This window comes from Pelecanus crispus, chromosome W, assembly GCF_030463565.1.
Source record: "Pelecanus crispus isolate bPelCri1 chromosome W, bPelCri1.pri, whole genome shotgun sequence".
Lineage (NCBI taxonomy): Eukaryota > Metazoa > Chordata > Aves > Pelecaniformes > Pelecanidae > Pelecanus > Pelecanus crispus.
The window spans coordinates 15,452,769-15,469,358 of NC_134675.1; the positions used below are offsets into that span (position 1 = coordinate 15,452,769).

Consider the following 16,590-nt stretch of genomic DNA (forward strand, 5'->3'; position numbering starts at 1 on the left):
GAGAAAGTAATTGAGAAATGCAGTACTGTATATAGAATATGTACTTTATTTCCCATGTTAAACTGTCACATAAACTTCAGTTTATCAGGAGGTAAAACTACACCATATGTTCACTGCAAACAAGAGAGGATCAAGATAAACCAAAAATAATCTGACACCACATATTAATACATAATCCAATGCAAGTAAAAACCAAAAGCTAATGTTCAACATGATTAGCCTGACATCCTATTGTCCTCTGTTCCTTTTAACCAAGACACTCCCTTAATGTCAATGAAATAATTTGAATGATCAAGGGGAGTACAGTTCCTGAAGTCAGATAATAAAAATTTTCTTAATTATGGTCAGCTGTTCTCAAACATTTAAGTTTGTATATTTACTAGTCGCAATGAGACACAGAAAGATCAAGACAACAAACTCTGTCCCTGTAGCACAATCTAAAAGTTAACACGGTAGTTGTACTCTTCAAATCATGGAGATTCAGGCCACTGCCAAGTAAGCAAATGAAACAAAAGAGCAAATATAAATTCAGAAATAGTTAACTCCAACTTTTTCTTTTTGCAATTGCAAAGTGGCCATAAAAATTTGCAAATATTAAGCAAAGACAATGAAGTATATTAGTCTGTCTTAAAGACAGGCTGTCAAGTCCAATTCAAGTGTCAGGAAGCAACATTTACTATTAGGAAAAGTTATTCTTCAGAACATAAAGACAATGGGGTTTTTTTTTCCTCTGCATTTATAAATGTAAATTTAAGTTAAATCTGTATTCATTTCATGACCAATGGCATGAAGATTAGTGTTTAATGTTCACTCCAAGAGAAACAATAAAGGATATGAGGAAAAAAAGAAAATCATAATATGCTGCAGAAGACTAGAAATCTACATTCCTGGGCAACTGCCACTAGATTTTTATTTTTACATATATATGCATGTATATGTATATATGTGTGTGTATTTAATAAATACAAATAAAAATTAGATATTATACAAACACGTGCACACATACTCTCTACAGATCTCAAAATAAGCAGCATGGGCACATAATTAAGGGGTCCCCAGGGCTCATAAAGAAAGTGCAACAACCTTGTTAGTGTTTGGCCTTTCTTTCGCACCCAGTCTCATTGTAAAACAGTCAACCATGAAAGTACTTTAAAAAGCTGTTTTTCTTTTTATATTTATGGCATGATTTTATAATGTACCTTTCATGTTTTACAGAAGCTGGTACTTCTGTATACCCTCCTGGCAAATTCAACATGAACCACAAACTTTCTAATTTATAACTTTCAGAAATCTGAATGCTTTCGAATACTGGGATTTTCAACTTTGCAATTTAATGACAACCCTGCCTTTGGCCTTTTCTGACCTGTTGTGAAGTAAATCAAGCACACTAATGTGGGCTAACAAGTCTTCTTCACACTGTTCGATCATCCTGCATCTTTTTTCTCCACAGACACCTCCTCTCTCCCACTCTCTGTCTAGCCATCCTCCCTCAAAGCAAACAAAATGGTCACTGTAACCCTGCATTACTGCTCATTAGATCATCACAGGTTAGTCAAGTGGAACTGCCCGAGGTTCCCAAAGGAGAGCTATACTTCAAAAATCTGTCCATGTCAAATGAAGAAAAAACCCCTGAGCGTGGGGTCACCCAGATCAATGATCAAAAGAGACTGAGAATAGTGGAGGGAAAAAAGAAAAAGCAGCCCTTTTTTGTTAAAAAACAGCCTTCTGTATAATAAATCAGAATACAAAGATACTAAGCTTTTTCTCCCCCTTAACAACACTCCATTTTCACTTTAAAATGGAATACCTTGTATTTCAGAAGATTTTCTAAAAGTAATATTATTTTTTAAGTTCTAAGAGTGAGGCTTTAATAAATGTCAAAATTACCTTAAGAAAATTAGCAAGAGAAATAATCATGGAAAATATTAGGGATTTTCTCTCCATCATATAAATATTTAATTATTAAAAATGTAATTAAAATCAGTTTTCATTAAAATTATGATTTTAATATAAACAAATTATGCATTCTGAACTTCATGAGAAATGATACAGGTAGTATGTCCACAGAAAAAGTAGTCAATCAAAGTCAATCAAAATTACATACTTTGCACTCTTCTGATACAACAGATGTGCAGACATGTGCAATACTTGAAGAATGTGCAGCACCATTTCTGTAGCCTCTGTTCATATTTTAAGAACATATAGCAATTTATTGAAGACAACTAAGAAAACCACAGAAAAGTCCAAAACAACAAAAAATATTTTAAAATAAAGCAACTACTTTATCTGTAAGTAATGAATTTTGATACACAGAACAGACCAAATTACTCAATGAAGAGTACTGGCTGTATAACAAAGTTCTGTGCACACATGTGCTTTTGAAAGCAACATTGGATGGTCTCTACTTACCCAGAATGAATGAAATATGAAAAAAATGAACCTACATAATGCATTTTAAAAATCGCATAGATAACTCTGCTTATTCAAAATGAGTTATATATTTTTTAAACAACAAACATACATTGTGCCACCAATGAAGACAGTGCTGCAGCTAAAAGGACCCCAATGTTTCCTGCAATACTGGTGACAGGGCATCTTTTAATTTATAACTCTGAAGAGCTTTATTTTTCTGCCCTAGAGAGTAAATCAAATTTCATTCTCTTATTCCTTTATCCTCAGCCATGAGTAAAGGCTTAATTAAGAGAGAGGAACAAAGGTATCTAATTTGAAACAGAATATTTGATAGTAGATTTGTAGTTAATATATGGTCTGTTCCAAAGGTATTACTGCAACAGAACAAAGCTATAGGAAAGCAAAAGAAAGAGAAATCCTTAAAAATACTCAAATATTTCATACAACTTCAGTAAAATAATTTCTTAGCCTTTAGTACCACAGTAACATAAAAACCAAACCAAGAATGCAAATGGTGTGATAATACATTATGAAAAAATATTGGAAAAAAATTACAGAATAAATCTCTATTGACAGAGAGGCTGATGGGACAACTTAATTTAAAAAAAAATAATGCAACTCTAGCAAATATATAACAATATCCAAATTATCCTCCTCTCATTCACTAATGCAGGTTGGGGGTTTTGTTGGGTTTTTAAAACAGTTTGCTAGATTTCTCGCAGTGCATATTAATACTTGAACAAGGAACTTCAGCATGCATTAACTTTAAAAAGGCCTACACACAAATATTGAGGTTTTAGTTTTAAGACAATATTTCTGACCCTTGCAACTCTGCATCTGAGTGGAATTTGAACAACCAAAGATAACAGAGAATATCAGAAAAGATGTTGAGAAATTGCATGTGCACATTGCCATAGATTATTCCATGTACTGTTAATACTCTTATTCTTCTAAACAGTAGAAAAAAAAATTTTAAGAATGACCTGGGTAAATATGAATACATTAAGATATTTTCAAGAAAAAAATAATTTCCTCAAGATTTGTTTTTGTTTTGTGGGTTTTTTTTTTAAATAACTTTTCTAGTTTATTTGTATAAACCTTCAATAATAATTCAAAATTTTGGGCTGTTCAGATTCCAGCAGAAAAAGTTACTGTTTCATGTCAGACTGCTGTAATAGATTTTTCTAAACTTTTAAACTATTTTGAGAAAACATTTACGCTTATATTCTAGCATGACTAATGATATGCTGTGATATCAACAAATCATCATTAGAATAATGTCATTATATTCAAAACTCTGCTTCTAGGCTTATGAAGAAGATTGTTCCCAGATGGTAGAGAGTGGATAATTCATGTTTCTTCAGGGGTATGTCTGCATCTGCTGATGAATCACTGCAAGAAGGGGATGGGAGAATGGTTTCCTCTTTTTGAGCCAAATGTCATTATGCACTGGACAGAAGAGATTTCTGAAAAAATAATGGACACTGTTCTCAGCATACATCCCTACAGAAGGTGGCCTCCAATGGACTACTTTAAGCAAAAACTCAGCAGTACTCCATCCTCATCTTCCCTGAACTGTGGGGCCCTTCACCACTTGCTGAACTCCCTTCCATCCTTTTTTTTTTTTTTTTAGTCGCAGATTGCTCTCTACTCATCTCTTCTGCTTTACTGCCAGTAAAGTTTTGGGGAGTGGCAGGGAGAGGTGCGCACAAGATTTGTCACTAGTCCCCTTCCACTCCTCCCGTTACTCCTTATCTCTGGATTATCCCATTTTCAAAACCCACAATGTCCTGTCCAACACTCAAGCTCATAACCTGGGAACAGTCTTTGATTTTTGGCTTCCCTCATACCCACACAGCATCCAAGATTTTTCCAGAAGCATAATGGTATGAAGGCATCCTGGAAAAAAAATAATTCAGCACTGAGAATGGACAGGAAAAGATTTAATCTCACCTTATAATGTTAGGTCATTCTTTCTTGGACCTTGGCAACTGCACCGTTGTCCCAGTAACATGCATCCAGAACACTGATGCAAAGAAGATCATAGAATCATAGAATCGTTTAGGTTGGAAAAGACCTTTAAGATCATCCAGTCCAACCATTAACCTACACTACCAAGTCTACTCTAAGCCAATCAAGGGTAGACTAGAATAAACCATGTCCCAAAGTGCCACATCTACCTGTTTTTTGAACACTTCCAGGGATGGTGACTCCACCACCTCTCTGGGCAGCCTGTTCCAATGCTTGACCACCCTTTCCGTAAAGAAATTTTTCCTAATTTCCAACCTAAACCTCCCCTGGCGCAGCTTAAGCCCATTTCCTCTCGTCCTATCGCTAACTACTTGGGAGAAGAGACCAACACCCACCTCACTACAACCTCCTTTCAGGTAGTTGTAGAGAGCGATAAGGTCTCCCCTCAGCCTCCTCTTCTCCACACTAAACAACCCCAGTTCCCTCAGACACTCCCCATAAGGCCTGTGCTCCAGACCCTTCACCAGCCTTGTTGCCCTTTTCTGAACACGCTCCAGCACCTCAAGGTCTTTCTTGTATTGAGGGGCCCAAAACTGGACACAGTATTCCAGGTGTGGCCTCACCAGCGCCAAGTACAGAGGGACAATCATCTCCCTGCTCCTGCTGGCCACACTATTCCTGATACAAGCCAGGATGCTGTTGGCCTTCTTGGCCGCCTGGGCACACTGCTGGCTCATGTTCAGCCGGCTGTCTACCAACACCCCCAGGTCCTTTTCGGCCAGGCAGCTTTCCAGCCACTCTTCCCCAAGCCTGTAGTGTTGCATGGGGTTGCTGTGCCCGAAGTGCAGGACCCGACACTTGGCCTTGTTAAACCTCATACAGTTGGCCTCGGCCCATCGGTCCAGCCTTTCCAGGTCCCTCTGCAGGGCCATCCTACCCTCCAGCAGATCGACACTCCCACCCAGTCTGGTGTCATCTGCAAACTTACTGAGGGTGCACTCAATCCCCTCATCCAGATCGTCGATAAAGATATTAAACAAGGCTGGCCCCAAAACAGAGCCCTGGGGAACACTGCTCGTGACCGGCTGCCAACTGGACTTAACTCCATTTACAACTACTCTCTGGGCTCGGCCACCCAACCAGTTTTTTACCCAGCAAAGACTACGCCCGTCCAAGCCATGAGCTGCCAGCTTCCCAAGGAGAATATTGTGGGAGACGGTGTCAAAAGCTTTGCTAAAGTCCAGATAAATGACATCCACAGCCTTTCCATCATCTACCAGGCGGGTCACCAGGTCATAAATAGATCCTTTCCCTATCCTGTCACTCGAAACACATCCTTGTTGCGTAAAGTCTCACATGTATGCCATCATCTCCACGTCCAGAGCTGCATGATTCTTTCCCTCTCATAATCATAGGACTTTTATGCTCACCCATCTAAAGCGGTTTCAACCTCTAAGAGGCCAATGATGCATCAATTTTCAGTTTTGCTTTCCCTCATGCTACCACTCATTCCCAAGTGAAATTCCCCTCAAGCGTCTTCAGAAATGCTGAGTTTGAAGAGGCACCAAAAGCATCCCATACCCAAGCTGAAGTCTGAGCACCTTCTAATTTGATGCAGGTTTAAAGAAACCCTGCATACACATGTTCCCAGCAAGCTCTTTGAGTTGTTGGTAATTATAGACAATACTTCACAGTGCGGGTAGTGCTGATGTAGCTGAAAATTTTCTACTTTTCAGGCATATAATTAAATTCCAACTTTAACTACCTATATGGATATGAAATGGATAGCTTTTCTCCTCTTCAGTTATTCTTGAACCTCCCTTCTAACATGACCAATAAAGATGCTCATCATGATCTCCCATGCAGTGCGAGAATCTAATTCCTGCAGAACGGACTGAGACCAGAAATTCATTTCATAAGCTGCATGCCTACTCTAATGTAATGATGATTATGTAATCATAATCAACTTGAAAAATTTTTTAAAAATTTACTTCTGTTACATTGAATACCAAATATAAATGATATAGAAAAAGTACACAAAATGATCAGAGAGCCTCTTGCCTTGGTAAATAAAAGGTTCACACTATAGTTACCTTCCTTTCAATCAGTATTTTAATACTAAAGACATTCTGATACTTTCTCTTTAAAAAAAAAAGGATATGTCCTCATATGTCCTCAAGAGTATGCTTACTGTTTGGATTCTTCATGTTACCTTTTTATAAAGGGATTTTCAAAAAAAAGTAGAGCCATTCTAGATTTATTTATAAATCCTTAAAAAGACTTTACAATTCCTTTTCAGATCATCTTAATTTCTTTTTTGCTCACCATTATTTCCTCCCATGCCAGTGACTCAAAGAGAACAGACAAATCCATCTTCTTCCAAGATTTGCAGTTTCTCATTTTAATTTCTTTATATGGTCACTTGCATTTTGCAGCAATAAATATTTACTACCCAACCTGCTATTAGTATGATCCTTCTAACTATGCAGTGATTAAAGCAAACACTACCAGCTAAATATTTACATTGAACACAGACTTGCAACTGTATGAAATCGTTTCACTCTTCACATCTAGCTAGGATGTGGATCTACTTACAGTATAAAGAAATAAAAAAAACCAATTTAAATAAAAATAATCTGTATTTACATTATTTTATTTTAGGATCTTTTTATATCTAAATCATCTCCCTAACAGCTCTGAAGAAATTCTTTAATCAGAAAGGGATTTCCTATGAAACATGTAAATAGGAGTTATTTCTGCATTGTTCTAAACATGGCAAAACTAATATTTCCTAATCATCAGTTTAATAATGTCCTCCTCTCCTGCAAATGTGTTCATAACTGAAGTCTGACAAATAACTCCTCTGTTCCCACAAAGGCCACAGTTGTGAAGGAAGCGGTCAATACTCAAAATAGCAAAGTCCAGTTCCAAAACAATCTTCAAATATCAGGGGATACACCTTGGACAAGAAGTATTTGCGGTGAGGGGATTGCAAATGTTAAGGTCATTAAGGTCACTATGATCTCAAAACAGGGTAGGAATCCATAGTTTGGCTATTTGCTGCAGTAATTTGAAGATAAATCATTTCAGAAACAGTTTCTTGAGGAACCAAAAAATCTGCCCCCAATTTAACTTCGCTATAGATGTCCCTGTCAAAGTACACAGATTTGCAACAGCTGGTCTTTAAGAATTCAGATTGGTTAACTAATTTGAGAGGCTTGACCAGGGTGAGAATGGGACACTCTGCAAAGAGCACTTCCATTTTCACTCTGCTTCAGGCTGTTTTTGTAGTACCTGGTGCTGGAGGCATCATCTGTTCAAAGCCGTTAGCTGAGATAGTGCGCACTCTCTGAAGCTAAGCCTCCTCACGTGTCACTGTTCAACAGTTTTTCAGATTGTTAGTAATGACATCTACAATAATACTCAGACACTGATAAGTTAAAAGGGTTTCCAAAAAGAAACTATTTTCCCCTAAACTAGCAGAAGCTACAAAAGGCATGAACTATGGCAAAATAGTATGAAGACACTGACTCCCCTAACACAAAATACAAAGAAGTAATTAAGTCCTGGAATTAAGCCTGTCATATATGCAGCCAACTCAGACCATAAAGCATCATCAGGCTCAGAAAGTGCAGTTTCTATAGCACTCCAGTTCTCTTGCATGAGTAAGGGCCTCCGCAGATGCTGACATTCTCCTGCGATTGTTATTTAGCTTTAAGACACTTAAGGCATCAAGATGACATTGTTTATCTACAAAATTGTCTCTAGATAAAAAAAACAGAGAAGAAACCAGCAGGGTAACAGATATTAGCCCTCATATCACTCATGTGGCTCTTTTCATGAGGAGAGTCACCCTCCACTTTTCTGCTAGCAGAAAACCACAATTCAAAACCCAGATGCCTTTAAAATACTCTCAAATAAATACATCACAGTCTATGTAAACATGGGATCAACCTTTCACATTTGCTTTTGAAAATATTGTTTGTAATTCAAAGATATTTTTAAACTTGCTCTATCGAAGAAAAAAGGAAAGTGGGAAAGACTTTCCTCTGGAGTTTCACACACTGCAACTTTAAAGTAAGATCTTGTATGCAAGAGGAAAAAACAGCACTTGTGATCAGCTCTCTACATAATCTTTTCACCTTTTTTTTCCCTGACAACAATAAAAAAAAAAAGATAATATAATCTTAAAATAGACTAAGACTTTTGATTCACTGTCTATTAGTAAGCCTATATTAAAAAGTTCTAGCATTTTTTAAAAAGGGAATTTAGAATATATCTTCAATGATTTCCCCTGGTACTAGTGGTCAACAATTTATATATATGAAAGAAATGTATTAATTGCCTGCACTTTTGGATAACTAAAAGAAAACCTACCAAAAGGTTATACTCTATGAATGTCTTCACATATATGATCTTAGAAAAGAATAGTTCAGTTGGAAGGGACCTACAACGATCATCTAGTCCAAATGCAATCTTGAAAACAGCCTTAAAGATAAAAAAAAGAAAAAAACCCAAAGAAGCTCCCCAAATCCAACACCCCACCACCCAAACATGTAGCTGCTTCACCATCAAACTGGCAAAGCTCCATGGTTCGATTGGGTTTCTACTTTGGCCAGTCCTACATGGCTTCCAGAAGGCTTCAACAGATTCAGATGAGTGTTTGCTCAGCACAGCCTGTTCCTCAAGTACAGTGTCTATGGACAATTTCCAACTCATCTTACCTGCGACTCCTAAATATTGCTCTGACTTGGGGAGGAAAGCCACTCTCAGTTTGCATACTGGTTCAAATCACAGGAATCCACTGCAACATTCAGCTTCGGATATTATTACACAAAGTAGCATAGATTCCAAAATAAAAATCAACAAGTTGGTAATCATAGTCATGCTGCTGTTCCCTTGCAAAGCAATTTACAGTGCTCTTATCACCATATATCTCCTGTAATATTTTAAGCCTGTAACAGAAATCTGACTAATCAAAAACACTTGTTATAATCAAAAGCACCTTTGTGATGGAAAACCAGCAGCACACTCCATCAGTAAGATACTTATTAAAAAAATATAATTAGGTACACTGTTCTAGAATTGCACCCCGTATTTTGGAAACAGTGGCCAAACAAACTGATATGCCACTACTAAACAATCTTCCCATCTGCCAAGTAACTAAATTTATTTTTCACTTGTAACTATATTTACTAATTCAGGAGGTTTCCAAAACAGCAGTAAGAACTAACTTACATATGATTGATTCTTCATTATTGTAATTTTAATCTAAAATAAGGTTATTTTACAACATACCTATTGACTCAAATATGATCATTTGAGTTTTACAGTCTGGTTAATATATGCAGTCTTTATTTCAACATGGCTCAGTTGAAATCATTTAGTAGCTATTTGAAAACACTTAAATATGTGCTACTGTCACAAGAACATCAAAACAACTTACAAATATCTTTGACATGGGAAGGTGGAATAAATACCATACAAGCTGACATAACAGAAATAAGAGGCACATTATTTAAAATGACATCTTAATTTATAGTTTCTAGAACAAAGTGTCAAATGTTCTTTCTTCATTTCATTTTAAAATTAAAAAAATAGGAAACAGCCAACCAGCAACTGAACAAAAGAAAAAGGATTACATTTACTGATTAGTATTTCAACTTAGCTTCTCCTGTAATTTTTCCTAATCACTTCAATAATATTAAATATTTTCTCCAATCATGCCTGAAAAATTAATTAGGTTCAATTACATTTCATAAATTAAACAAATTAATTGGATATTCTTAAAAGTAGTCATCATTTTGAATTGAACTATTCATGACATTGCTTAATAGTTACAGCATGCAGCTTCTACAATACTGTTTCTACCTAAGCAATGCATGGAGAAAACACATTAAAAATAAAATATAAAATTTTGAAAAACTGAAGCAACTGCACTTCCCAACAATAAATATAACTAACATCTGTTGCAGAAACTGCTTGGCACTTGTACAGTTTTGTGAAGGATTTTTGTTGTAGATAAATATTTTTCTACAATTCCTATTACGTACCACTCAGACATTTTCTTTAATTATAATCCAAGGGGTCCTTTCATATCCCCATTAAAGAAAGGCAACTTATTGTTGAAAAGAATGCATGCATACTTCTAAATTTCAACTGTGATTCATTTGTCTTATGACACATAAAAAAGGCAATACCTATATTTAATGGACTTAGTTCTGCAAAAATGTCTAATAAAACTCAATGCTCAACACATTATTTGTTAAAGCTTTAAAAATGCTCTTTTTGAACTAAGAAATGGTTCTATGATGATTCAGCATTTTATTTTCTTTCATTTCACACCTCAATAATGAGGACAAAAACACAGCAAAGCCTTTAGGAAAGCAAGAAATTTCTATTTCAACATCAGCAAAATTGACCGAGTAAGGCTCCTGCTTTGCATTCACAGCAAATACAGGACATAATTTTTTCAGGGACAAAATACCAGTAACAACTTTGTGACATTCTCCTTCATTTCTTTTTTGTAATTTTGTTTTCCACTATTCTTAAGTAAAGAATTTCAAAGACATACACTGAGCTCAATACAAGGTTTTTTTTCTGAAAATATGCATAAGCTGTGCACATTTAACAAAATTCTTGTATTCAGCATTTCACACAGACTCAAAGTAGCAAGACTTGTTTGCTATGAAAATACACTGAAAGATTTTTTTTTTTAATGAAGAGCATGCAGTCAAAACATATTTAAATGCTACTGTAAGCACATAAAGATCTATTCCTCTACTGAGATATCAAGAAATTGGTAATGATGCAGAGGGATAAGGAGAAAATGAGGGTACTGTCAATAAAAGAGAAGAAATGCTAACTCTAAATACACAAAAGATTCAGTACAGGCCCAAAAGTCTATCCACATGGGCTCAACTGCAAAATGGAGAGTTAAGTCTATCACTTTCTGTAAAGCAAACTAGCTGGCATATGTCATGTGGCATAAAGACATTGTTCCTCTCCTGTATTCACTATTCTCATGAAACTGGAGAAGGAACATTTCTTAAATGAGATTTATAATCAAAATCTTCAATTAACTGTAAACCCAATTTGGAGGTTTTAAAAAGGAAAAAAGTAGTAAAATAATAAAGGCTTAAAAATACTTAAATCATGCCATAAAAGAATTTCTGTTGATGGAAATTGTAATCTGCATTGCTCTATGAAAAAAGTAAAATCAAAACACCTTGGGTATATTTGGATGAATAAAATGAAACCAGTTGTGTCTCAGGACAGTGTCATTTTTCTAAGTGGAAGGCTTAGGAATACATGCTTTGCTTTTACACTGCACAATAAACTAGAAGAAACTAATAAACTGATATATTAAAATCTATATTACATTTCCTTTAAATATTCATTACTTCTTCCTAAATCTGTTTTTAGGTGAACAAGACCTAGAACTTGTAGATTCTATACCTGCATCATTTCAGTTTACCTTTTTATGTGACTTGATATACTAAATCCAAATTCCTTATTTCATTTTTTTTTTTGGTTTGGTTTGGTTTTTCTTTTTGGGTGTGGGTTTTTTTTTCCCCCTAAGCATGGATTCTTGGAGGAAAGAAACAAGAATTTAATAAAACATTTTACAGTATAGCTTACACAATTCTCTCTCTCTTCCTCTGATATTAAAAATATCACTATACCCCAGTTACATTTACATTTTTCCTTCTTAACACATAATAAGCTTAACATTTTATCCTCTATTTCTTTTTGCTAACTAAAGAGGCATAAATAGCAATAAAACAATACAGAATATACAAAAACCTATACTGTACAAATAGCAGTTATCCTACAGATCAATAAGTTTTGCATTGAATTGAATTGACATTCTTCAGAAAGATCATATTTTAGACAAAAGCGCATCTAAAAAAGTAACAATTTTAAATACAAAGCAGCACAGTAAGGTACTGAAACGGTTTTGACTCTGCCGTAGTAAAAACCACAACTCACGGAACAAACAGGAGATTTCACGTACAATCTTTAATGGGAAGAGTCCTTTAAATGACATTTATGAACAGAATGACACAATCAAAGTTTAATTTCTTCCTACAACTTCAGAAGAATAAGTGGAGTGTCTCATGAAGAATTGGTAACTTTCAGCATTTCCTCAAAGGTATGTGACACGATAGGAATGTAGGTAAGAAGAATTTTTCAGAAACTTAAGAGCAAAAGGTACAGTGAATAGAACAATTATATAATTTACTATGTGATAGCTACAAATTAGACAAAGACATTACTCCTTAAAATAAGAAAATCAGAACAGGTTAAGGACTTCAGAACAGGAATTGCAACTCTGCCCTCACATCAGTACATAACAGTTAAGAAAAAAGCTTTTACATAAAAGACTACCCATGGCTGCAATCTATTGGTTTAAGCAGTTGCAAAGAATGGAGTAATGGGATAATGCAAGATTAGAACTAATAGTAAATAAAAACCCAAACAAAACAAAAAAACACTGTCCCAGCAGCTTTTGATAAGAGTAGTTTAAAAACATCTTTTCTTCCTTAAGCAAAATATGGTGAAAGCAGGAGAACTGTGTTTGTATCCAAGTATTACTTGTCTCTTTTCCAGAACAACTAAGCCTGTATGGAGTGCATTGGACTAAGTTCTTAGGGGCTGGGACTGTTCTTGGTCTGCGTACTTACAGCAAAGAGTAACAGGCCAGTCCTTAACTTAGGATGTCAGGGTAATATGTAATACTGGGTCAGTGGTGTGCAGATAGTAAATACAAACAGGCAAGATGCTGCCACGTTAACATACCTCTTGTATGGAGCGAGCTGCTGGCTTGTCTTGATGATTGGCCAGTATTAAAAACGGCAAAGTACATAACTGTGGGTGCTGGAGAGCAGAATGCAGTTCATTCCTAGCAGTTTCTAGATCATCTTCAGAGGAGGCACTGTCTAATACAAATATTACCCCTTGGGATCCTTGGTAGTAACGACTCCAATATTTCCTGATATTGTCAGTCCCTTTCAAGACAATAATAAGAACTAATTAAAACAAATCGAGTTAAACAGATTTAACACTTGTATCTGAAAATAACCCTTCTACTTAAAACAAAGCAATGGACTAAATTTTCTCTCCTAAATATGCACCATTGAAAGAATAAAAAGGAAAAAAGCAACCATAAATCCAACACACACACGAACGTCAAACTAACATTGTTTAAATAAGGAAGGAATTTGACTCAATGCAGTTCTTTATCCCTGAAAGTTTCTGCTCCATTAATGAGTACTGGCAGAACTACCATGCTTCCAGTGCCACCTAGCCTAACCCTATACCTTCTCACTGAAATATCTTGGTATTAATTATAAACCTTTGCCCATTCTTTTTTCCTTAGCCCTGCAGCTCCTTGCCATAACCTGTAGCTTCTGTCATGGCAGTTGCTCATTTCTTAGCATGATAAGGTCTTCCAGTTCATCTCCAAACTATCAGGCAAACACTTCATAACTGGAAAAAAGGTGTCAGGAAAGTCTATTAAAGTTGTAATTAGACACTTAATGAGGAGAATGGTGATACAATAGTGAGTTGAACAGTGGCAACATGCAAAGGCATTCATTTCAACTACTTTTGCTCTGTCAACCACACTAAGGATTCTGGAAGAGGCCAACAGTAGACTCTACAGGCTCATGTGTCACTAATTTTTAGGACACAGTTCAGCGGCACTCAGCCATATCAACAGAAGCTAAGCAATAAGGTTATCTATATAAAGCTTTTGTCTCCCCTGGAGAGCAGCATATGTTTGTAACATTGAGGTAGGAAAAAAAAAATTAAAAATTGTATTTGACAGCTGTCAAACTATCTAAACTATGATTTGGATATGGGCTATTCTTTGTATGTCTGGATCTGGCACTACACTCATGGGGACTAATGCTAAAAAGTGAACAGCAGCAGCAATACTCTAGTAGAAAGCTTGACATGTCTGCAAGACAGTGATTTGCAGAAATGTGCTGCAAGTATCCTTTACAGACACTATTGTTACTTTGAGATAGAGAGAAGTGAACTTTAATGTAGACACAGAATACCAAGTGCTGATAATAATAAAACTCCATTTTTAGTGAAATAAAACATCTACACAAAAGTTCTGACCAAAATGTAGGCACAAAATGAGAATTTAATGCAACATAATTTCTAGAACATTGATATGATACTTAAAATATTCACTTAATTTGTACACTGTGCAACAGAAAAGACAGACACTAAACAAGGGTGAAGAAATCAGTATCTAGGGAGGAATTTACACCATACACTTTAGACATCCAACTCAGATTATTCAAATCTCGCTACATGGAGTTACTCCCTTCTCTGTACCAGCCACACTAGAACCTTAAGCGCTCAGTTTCTGTATTCTGCACCTAGCACAGTTTAGGTGGCTAATGAATGTTGTGAACACACACATTTTCCTATAGAGGATATTGAAATCAGACCTGAACAGTGCTTTTCTGCAAGAGATCTAAAGAGATGGTTAAAGGTAAATGGTCATGGGATTTAGTCAAGACCTTGCTTAATTTCTCTATTAATTTAACCATACTCATAAAGTAACAACACACAAATAGGACAGGTGTTTCATTTATTTTATCAACTTCTGAAGACCAACATTACTTATAAAGAAGAAGGATTGCATTGAAAGCTAATTCTATGTTTCTGTATCACCAGAATATCTATCAATTGTACTTGTAAAGAATTTCATAGCATCTGTTAGATGTCCCAGTCTTTCCAGCTGTCTATGTCAGAACCAAGTAGAGCAAGTTGCCAGAGGGACACTACTTACATAGCCACACAGAGCAGCATCACAGGCTTCTGAAGTTTCACATCATTACTTTAAAAACTGGTAGAGAATAATTTTCAATGAACTGAAAAGCCAAGACCATGATCAGTTCTTTGAAGGTCGTCTTTTTTTTTCCCCCTAGCAATATAACTTCTATCTTATTTACTCTAAGCTTCAGCCAGCTACTTTTCAACCACATGTTGCTGCCAAACCCTGAGTCTTATCTCTGTAACTACTATTTTTAAGGAGAAAAATTGTGTGGTGAACTGCAGAGCATTTGACCTCTTGTATCCAGGCACACAGAAGAAAGCAGCACATGGATCCCTACATGAGACACTGGAGCCAGAAAAGCAGTATGCTGATTTGTTGACCTTATGGCCCCGTCTTTTTGGTTCAGGTTCTTTACCTGGTGAACTTTGTTTCTCCACATCAACCGTCCCAAAAGAAACACCACCAAAGCATACTAGTCCTTTTCTCTCCAGCCCTGGACAGTCACCATGGCATACTTCTAAAACCAACTAATAATGCCTAACAAAACTTGGTATTTCCTTCAAGATTTTCCATTAGAATAGTGACCTGCTCTGAACTTGCTTACGCTTCAATTCTGATGAAATCACAAGCTGAGGTTTAAGAATAAAAAAATTTGTACTAAGCAGACAAGAAAGAAGACTGAGAAAGTCTGTACCTCGGTGTGGTGGTGCATCCTCCCCCCTTTTCTCTCTTCAACCGCTTTACAACCTCAGGAATTCCTGCCAGACCAAGACCTTGTGTAGTGAGTTGGTCAGTTAGGTGCCCCTTAATTGTACCAGAAACTCCTACATGGTTGAAGCGGAGACCAGCCTTGTCCTTATCAGAAAACTCTTACATGGTTGAAGTGGGGAGTGAGAACAATCAGTTGCCCCTGACAGCTTTGAAACAGAGCAGTAATTACCGACCCAGATCGTGGCTCAGATGGAGATTTACAGTGACTAAAGCCAATCATCTCACGATCCTATCAAACAGCAGTCCTAAGTGAGGCCCTTTGAGCTCTCCTGGACTGCAGCGGGCTGCACCAGCATCTCCCTCTGAGCAGGACTCCTCTCAGAGCTAGCAAACTCTTAAAGTTTGCAGAAATCGGAGGTCCACTGCTGAAGACCAACAGTGGAGCCTGGGCTGAAACCCTTCACTCCTCGAGGCTCAACCGTTGCCTGTTGAGAAATGCCAAGACATTCAACATGAATATTCCACTGAACTCGAGGGGAATTTTTAACAGGTATACCATTTTTATATATATATGTATTCATGTCTGTGTGTATGCACATGTGAATCAGTCTAAGTAGTCTGTAGATGTATGATTTAATTTCGAAGTGAGTCTTATACTGCTGCATTATCCTTATTCCTATAAACCATTGACCAAG

General features: G+C 36.4%; 1 protein-coding gene across 1 annotated transcript in view; it reads right to left on the reverse strand.

Moving 5' to 3' along the window:
- LOC142596444 (ADP-ribosylation factor-like protein 15) overlaps positions 1-16,590 on the reverse strand; it is a 277,477-nt gene that overhangs the window by 122,599 nt on the left and 138,288 nt on the right. Inside the window, exon 5 of the mRNA XM_075725541.1 lies at positions 13,186-13,394. Coding sequence (XP_075581656.1) covers positions 13,186-13,394 — 209 coding nt within the window. The remainder of the gene's footprint in view (positions 1-13,185; positions 13,395-16,590) is intronic.